General features: G+C 39.5%; 1 protein-coding gene across 1 annotated transcript in view; it reads left to right on the top strand.

Annotated features, from left to right (window-relative positions):
- Positions 1–5,704: 5,704 nt before the first annotated feature.
- The window catches only part of DGCR8 (DGCR8 microprocessor complex subunit), a 14,119-nt gene continuing 11,284 nt past the window's right edge, over positions 5,705–8,539 (top strand). The window contains exons 1-3 of the mRNA XM_008634097.2: positions 5,705–6,704; positions 7,136–7,298; positions 8,470–8,535. Of these exons, the coding sequence (XP_008632319.2) occupies positions 5,982–6,704; positions 7,136–7,298; positions 8,470–8,535 (952 nt within the window). The 5' untranslated portion in view covers positions 5,705–5,981. The remainder of the gene's footprint in view (positions 6,705–7,135; positions 7,299–8,469; positions 8,536–8,539) is intronic.

Genomic DNA, 8,539 nt, shown 5'->3' with positions numbered 1-8,539 from the left:
GGCCGGAGCCCAGAGGAGCCTCTCCCCGAGCACCGACATCCCATCGCTGGAACTGGAAGGTGCTGCCCTGCCCGGAGGGTATTGCCGTGCGGCGCTTCCCCTGCGCCCGGCCTGAGCGGCCTCTGCTCAGAGCTGGTGTTGTGTTTTATTTTGTTTAGGGCTTTTCTTTGGTTGTTTTGGTTTTGTGTTTTGGGTTGGTGTTTTTTTTTTTTTTCGTTTCCCCCCCCCCCCCAGCCACCTCCCTACTCACCTCGCCGTGGGATTGTGTTCAGGATGGTGGAAAGGAAGGAAACGCCATGTCTGTACCCTCGGCACCTCCTCGGCCGGGGGTGATGGGGAGTATGGGCTCCGGCTGTTCCTACACCGTGCCTCAGGTCCGTGTGTGTCTGTGGCAAAGGGAGGCACGGCCAGGGTTCTGTTCCCCCTTTGTACAGGAGACAGGAGCGTGTCTCGGCTCCTGGGCAAAGTTAGGAAGAGAAGGCACCAACGTGTGTGCGGGCGCACAGGGACTTTTTAGTTTTGGTACATTGAAGGTAATGGGGTGTCTCTGTAACTCTCAGGATTCTTTTTCATGTGTTCTTTCTTTTAATTGCAAAATATCTCGTTCAGCCTCTGAAACGTTAATTCTCCCAGCTTTCTTCAGCTTTTTTTGGTTGGAAGCAGTTCGTTCTTTTGTAACTCCTTTCCTTAGGCTTCGGGTTTGTCTGCAGAGTTTGTTTGCCTGCTGAGACCTGAATAATCCAGGCGTTGCTCGACCATAAACTGGAATTGGGTGAACACATTCAGTTTCTTTATTCCGTTAGGTTGCGAGTTAGAGGTCTTGGAATAAGATCTTTTATTTTTGTGATTTGAGAAATTTTTCTGTCTGTTTAGGTAATTAAACTTAGGGGGTCCTATTTTTGATTCTGGATGAGGAGTTGGATTGCTAGGGTTTTTGGGCAGCTCCTTTTGATCATTAGGGTTGTTTTGCTTTTTTAGAGAAAGAGAAGGGAATTTGGTTCCTTATGTGTGCTGTTCTTCTTTACAAGTAAGAAGCTTATATATAATGTGAAAAGAAAAATATATTTTCTCTTTTCTAGGCTCTGATTTTCACCTTTTTTTGTAAATCATTTTCTTGTCTTACATAATTAATCAAACCATCTAAACCCTGCCAGAAAACTGGTCAACCTCTAAAAGCAACCATTGTTTTGCCATTTCTGAGTGTGCCTTTCCAAAATTATCTAGTCTGTTCATTCTGAAATGGGATGAAGCTTTATGAACTAGAGAAGTTCTTGAGCCTTGTCTGTATTTGCCACTGATACTGTTATTGTTGGGCCCTGGCTGCATTTTCTTAAACTTCCTTGACGACTGACTTACACAAAGTGGTTGTTTCGTTCAGAATGTTTCTACTCTACAGCTGATAATGAGAAGAGATGAGTTCTTACATGTAGTAGTTCTCTTAAAAAGTATTTTGTTTTGGTGCTTCCTGTTCTGGTTTAAAGAAAATAAATTCAGTTTCTTCAGGTTTTGTTTTGGGTGGGTTTTTTTTTGTTTTTTGGTTTTTTTAGTAGTGGTGATAAATAGGATTAACTTATTTCTAGAGCTGTATGTATTGAAAAGACACACTAGGTATAATAAAAAGAAGGTAGATGATTGTGAGTGGGGAATTACTTCGAAAGGGGTTAATGGATCAGCACCAGAGTTGCCATTTGGGGCTGGAGGATGAGGAGGAGGACTTTGTATTTGGTTAGGAAATAAGGAGAGTTTGCTCTGAGCCACTCTTCCTTTTGGGGTCCACTGAATGTGAAGTAAGCAGTCTCTGACACAGTTTCTTTTCAAAAGTGACTTTTTGAAGAGAGAATTTGTGGTATGCTGTTCCTTGCTGCAGTTACAAGTATCTTTAAAGAAAATATGTTCTTTATTAAACTCATTACTAGACTGCTGACCTGCTGTAACTGAAGGGAATTTTTCTTTGAGTTTGGGCGATGCTGGTTACAAATTTTAAGATTCTGGTTGTTTCCTGCCTTGAAAAAAGATACCCCTTTCTCTGTGTATTTCTCTCCCATCCCTTTTCTGTCTGATTGTGGGAATGGGCAATAGTACTTATTAAACAAAGTAGTTTTGTTTTTTTCCTTTCTGTCTTTAAAAGACATCTGTAAGACAACTAGGCTAAGATTACTCTGCTTTTGTTGGGACTTGTGCAGTTTGCTACATTACATTTATATGTCTCCCCCTGTATCTGTATTGTTGAGTTTACTTTGTGACATGAAACTTTTAAAAATGATCAGCTAAAATAAGAACAAGCAGTTAAAAATGTGGAAATTCCATGTGTTGGTGATCTGCAGAAAATGAGCTGTGCACTCATGTTTTCAGTGTTTTTTACTGCTTGGTGCAGCTGCCAATGGTGTTGTGTCTCCTTGGAACAAATCTGTATGGAAACTGTTGATGGAACTTGGTGGAGCCTTAGAGAATGAAACTGTTATTTCAGGACAATATAATTAAGAATGGCAATAGGCAAACTGACTCACGTTCAGATTTAACTTGGTCCGCTGAGCCTGTTTGTGTGTGACAGTTATGTTCCCTTATCTTAAGCCCATTTGTTCCCTTGTCTAAGGCTGTTTGTAACCTACAAGCTCATCTAACTCATCCTTTTGCCTTTCTTCCCTTCTGTCTTTCCAAATACCTGATAGCTCAGTGGTTTTGTTGTTTTGGGTTTTTTTTCCCAGACCCTGATATAAAGGGCATATTGTAATGTCAGCTGGCAGGGAAGTAGATGGGAATTGGACCTGTGTTCCTCTGCTTCTGCCTTGCTTTTTGTAGCTTATAGGCAGGTATTGTAGCCCATTGTAACTGTAGAGCTGCTGTTACCTATGATCAAAAGGGAAAAAACCCCTTGCAACAGTGTTGGAATAGTAACAAGCAGACCTTTCTTTGGACGCTTCCAGGTGTCCCAGTGGTGATGGGCACACCCAGCACTGGATTTCTACAATTATAAGGTTAATTAATTAGGCTATCTAACAGGTACATCAGCAGGAGATTCAGTTGCCCCAGTAACCCACCCCTCGGTCAGCCCCTTGGAGTTGGTCCAACAGTTCTCTGTCCCACTTCTTATTATGTCTTATTGTAGGTCCCCTACTTAGAATAAGACTAAACAATATTTCAGGAATGTGTTTAGAAGGTCAGCTTATTGTTATAAAATCTAAGAGAAAGGGTAAGAAAAGTACTAGAGTTAGTTAAGGAGCTATATAATAGTAGTCTACAGAGCTACAAATAAATGTATAAAAAAGCAAAAATCTTTTTGGCATCACTACCAGACTGTTATCTTACCCTAGGGATGTGGCAGGTTCATGGCTAGAAATGGGAAAAGCTCATTTGAACCCATCTTGGTCTATTACTTTTCCTGAGCACAGTGTGTGTACTGAGGAGCAGACAATCCCTGGCAGTGATTTGCTATTCATCGTTCAGCTATGCATCATTTCACAGCCAGCAAGAAAGGGAAGACAACAAGAATTTGTTACCAGTGCTTGAATAGAATAACAAGACATCTTTCCTGCAAATAGCAGAGGTGTTGTTTCAGTGAGCCACCAAAGATGGGCAGGTAAAGGTTAAGTTCTTACGTTTTGACATTGGTGTTGTTAAAATACACTTGAGCATAGGAGCAGGACATGTATCAGGGATCTGGAAGCGGCATTCATGATCATGTGTTATGCCGTGTCAAAAATAAGTCTTTCTAGTTGGACCAGGTAGCTCCTCGAACACAAAGGAAGGCTTTGCTTGTTCAAATTCTAGAATGCTGATTTCAGTATTTCATTTCTGTGTGAACTACTTCTGCTTGCTCTTTTCAAGAGTCTTTAGAAGGCTTTTTAAGGTGGAAAAATGAGATGACTTGGGTGTTTCGTTTCCAGGAGTTGCTGAACTCATGCTGTGACTTTTGATTCTTTTGTTCAGAATTAAGACTTTAATGATTTACTGCGAAGAATTTAATAATTTGTCATTCACTTTTTTTTTGCTTTTTTAATCTGGAGATGAGGAAGTTAATTATTAGACAAATATATTTCTAGGGGCATTCTCTACAACATTGTATGTTTCAGAACCTGTTGAAAGATGAAGGAATTGTTCATTGCTAAGGTTGTTGTATGGTCATCTTGTAGGATTGAATGGATTTAAAGATAGAGAATTGCTTGTTTTATTGGCGAATGAGCCATTTTTCAATCTGAAAATGTGTTGGTATCAGAGAAGATGGGATTATTTTAAGAGTTCTTATCGGTCTTTTTCCTTAGTAATTTTATAATGCATGTCAAACTCGGCATGTTGGATGTGTCACAGTTTTGAGTATGATCAAAAAACCCCACACACATCAAAAAACCACCACAAAATATGAGAACTCCTCTGCTGCCCCAGCAAAATTTGCTTTGTTGCCAAATTAGAGATTGCGCTGTTATGTATTACGCTTTCTTCCAGCTTCCAGGTAGGTAACTTCTGTATGTTGCTGAATTTTAATTGATCCTGTTATACCTTCTGATTCCCCGCTTCGTGCCTTGCCCCAGCTGGTGTTTGGATGTTGCTGTTGGTTTGTTCTGCCAGGGCTGGTATAGAGGTGCATGAGAGAATTACACTTGGTTTCTCTAAGTCCCTCATGACAACGCAGATCTTCTGCCCTGTTGCCTGCAGTGTTACACAGCAACAGGAAAGATCTTGGAGCTTGTCTTTCCAGAATACTTGTGTAGACATTCTCTGCCAGCTGGGAATGCTTTGAACAGAGCAGACTCAGCCAGCTGACTGGCTGGGGCAGAGTGACAGTGCTTTGTTTCTAGCTTGTAGGATGATTTAAGCCTAGTTCAGTCTGGCATGGAGGGACTTGGAGAAACCAAAATAAGCAGGTAAGAAATGATCCTTCCTTTCCCTAGGTGCTTATGGTCCAGCACAGATGACAAAAGTACAATTGAAGATGCCATCATAGACATGGTAGAAAGAACCACCTAATGTGAAAAATAAACCCTAAACAAACACACCCTATCCCCTGTAAAATTTCCTAGAGGAATTGAATACTTTTTCCGAGTTAAATTCCCTAAAACAGTGGCTTCTAAATACCTTCCAAAATTAATTTGAGCTGTAATGCTATGTATCTGGACCTGAATTCTTTGGACATAAAGAGTAAATAGTTCCATAATAGTGCAAAATACAAGATCAAATGTCTAATATCTGGTTATCTAGAGAGTAATTTTCTGTGAGATTTTAGTAAATTGTGAGATTTCAAAAACAGCTGATAACTTCACTTAAACTTTGAAAAGCCATGACCATAGTCTTTAAAATCTTGTTGGTTTTGCAGATTGTCTTAAACTGTAAACTAATTAGCCTTTCTGCTGTGTGGGTAAGTATGGCTTGAATACCAGGTTGTTTCAAATTATGGGAAAAATTCCCCAAAATGCACAGTTTTTAGTCTGTCATGGTTAATGCCCTGCCTGCTAACCAAGCAGAGATAGTCAACTAATTATAAAGGCAACTGTTTTAGCAAATTCTTGTGCTGGTGTACAGCTCAAGCAGTTAAACCACTCTAGTTTCAGCCTCATCCAAGATGGTATCTGGGTACCCTGCTTTTCTCACTGTGTCACTCTTCTACTTGAAATTTATGCTGGAAGGAGTGACATGTTTTCTTTCTGCCTGGGATACTATTTCCATTTTTTTCCTGTGACAAAATTCTTTTTTTGTTTGTTTCCTCTTGTAGGTTGAAAGAAGAAAAGGAGACCAGCTTGTCCAGTGAAGATGCACTCTTAGTCTTCAGCTATTTAAGCTGAATGCATTGTGATTTCCAATAATTGAGACAGTGATTCTGAAAGCTGTCTACATTAATGAAAAGAACAATGTAGTCAGCTTAACTGAATCATCAGTGTTGCATATTGAATAGAACATGATAAACCAATCCTGATGGACTTATGCATGTTAGGAATACAGAGATAAACATTTATTAAAGCATTGTTTTTTTTAAAACAGTAGTTTTAAAAATGGAGAACTATGAAAATGTACCACCCCTCCCTAAAGAACCTGCAAGAGAAATGAATGTGGAGAATCACACTTGTCCCCCACCTCTGCCGCCCAACGAACAGCCTCCACCACCTCCCCTGCAAACGTCCAGTGACGCAGAGGTAATGGACGTTGGCTCTGGTGGTGATGGACAGTCAGATACCCCTGCTGGGGACACGCACAGTCTCTGCAGAACACAGCTGCTCACAAAGGGATCTGCCTGCTACAAAAGTCGTCTTATCATAGACCCCAAGAGTAGTGACCAAAGCCCGAGAACTGCTCGTCATGCACCGTCAGTTCGAAAGTTCACCCCAGATCTTAAGTTACTGAAGGATGTGAAGATTAGTGTTAGCTTTACAGAAAGCTGCAAAAGCAAAGATAGGAAAGTTCTGTACACTGGAATTGAGCAGGATTATAAGGCAGATACAGAGTTTGGTATTAATAATGTCAATGGGGATTTGCATGTTTGTCCTTTCGGTGGTAGTAATGGTAAAGCTGTAGGGCTAGGGGGTGAAAGTGATGACAAGAAGGATGATGAAAATGATATTGATCAGGAAAAGAGAGTGGAATTTGCAGTTCTGGATGAGCTAGAAGACTTTACCGACAATTTGATGGAAATAGATGAAGAAGGAGGAGGGTTCACATCTAAAGCAATCGTTCAAAGAGATAAAGTGGATGAAGAAACCTTGAATTTCTCATATGAGGTAAGTAAATCCACAGGTCTTTGCTGGGTAAGAGGTTTCCAAGTGGCTAGAAAAAAATATACAAAGAAACAATCTCTTCTCAAAGTGTGCAGTACATGAGTCAAAACGGCAGAATTTTCAGAGACAGAGCTTTGGCTGAGAACTTCTGTAAACTATTCTAGTCAAACTTCTGAGTTGTGTGGCAGCTTGTATAGTTTTCTGTAAAAACAGTATTTAAAAGTCTTCTCACACAATTACAGTTCACTTTATCATGTAGATTCTAGTTCTCACAAACTTATTTTCTTATTTTTCAGTCTTTTTACTGGAATCATTGGAAATTTCTAGTTTCTCTCTGTATGGAAGTGCATATCAAAAATGTCTGCTTTCTCTTTGCAAGGGAAAAGGGAGGTTGGTAGACCCAGAAGGATAGTGTCTGATGAAGTCTCTTTCAGGATGACTTTGATAATGATGTGGATGCTCTGCTGGAAGAGGGTCTTCGAGCACCCAAAACAAGGAGACTAGATAATGAGAAATACGGTGGTGAAAGTGATCACCAGTCTGATGGAGAGACAAGTGTTCAGCCAATGATGACCAAAATTAAAACTGTACTGAAGAGTAAGTTAACGTGCATTTAATAACTGTAGATCCTGTGTGTGGCTTGTGTCTGTAGGACGAAAGTATATCAACAAGCAAAGTGTGGGATAGCAATTTGTGTGAAATTGTGAATATGTTGGAGAATTTTATTGTTGGGAGGCTTCTTACTGTGGAATATGATTTTTCACATTCTTAAACAGTGAAGTTGATTTTTGCTTTTGATCTGTTGTATGTAATAAGAATATTTTAGTGCATTTTTGTGATTGTGAAAAATAATGAAGAGTGTTACCTCAGTGGTGGGGAGGTGAACAAGGGTGATCTGGGGTTTTTGTCTCTGGTCCTTCTGGTCTTTTTCCTGCTTCAATTACATAACTTCTGCTATTGAAATTGCTGCATGTGAGGTCTCTCTATGCATGCAATCTAGATTAAAAATAATAACTAGAAAAGTCAGTGGCTGACGTTTCTCCAATTTCATTGTATTAATGTCAGAAACTACTAATAAAGAGCTGAGAACACAAACCCATCCAGAAGAATGTAACTGAAAATCCTCTAAATTAGAATTAAAATTTAAACACATGCTTGTGGAGTATTTTACAGCTTCACTATATTCTAAAATAAAAAAACAAATAACTTTTTGCTCCAAAATTGTATAGTAACAGAGATTGCTGAAAGCTTCCTGGCAAAGATGAATGGTCTCTGATTTGTAATTTAGAGAGACATGAGTCCTTGGCTTAGAGATAAGCTATTTTCTGGCTGTTTGGGTCTGTGAATCTGGTGGTTTCTCGATGCAAATTTATTCCTGAGTGTCAAGTGAAAAATTTTTAATGGAAAATGAAGTTGTTTCTGAAGCGAGTATGACTTTTCCAGTAGATACTGGTGCTTGTGATAAGTAGAAAAAGACTAAAGAAAAGAGAATTCAATGACGAAACAAACAAATCAGTCTATATAAAAACTACTGCTACTATTGCCTTTAGTTGAGAACGTCATGGAATCTGTGATTTTGCAGGATTTAGTCTGGGTTAGAAGCATATACCTTGTTATTAAAACAACATCTCTCTACAAAACATTTTTAATCTTGTTTCAGTGCCATTTTATTCTTTGGGACAGAAAAAAAAAATAAATAAAAACCTGGCTTTTATTTCTATTCTTCTGAGCAGTCTATCCAAGTTTAAAGCCATTATTTGCTTTAAAGGTCGTGGCCGCCCTCCTACAGAACCTTTGCCAGATGGATGGATCATGACATTCCATAACTCGGGCATTCC

This window comes from Corvus brachyrhynchos, unplaced genomic scaffold (assembly GCF_000691975.1).
Source record: "Corvus brachyrhynchos isolate BGI_N302 unplaced genomic scaffold, ASM69197v1 scaffold114, whole genome shotgun sequence".
In the NCBI taxonomy this organism is placed as follows: domain Eukaryota; kingdom Metazoa; phylum Chordata; class Aves; order Passeriformes; family Corvidae; genus Corvus; species Corvus brachyrhynchos.
The sequence above is the reverse complement of the archived record's forward strand: the minus strand, read 5'-3'. Positions and strand labels throughout refer to the sequence as shown.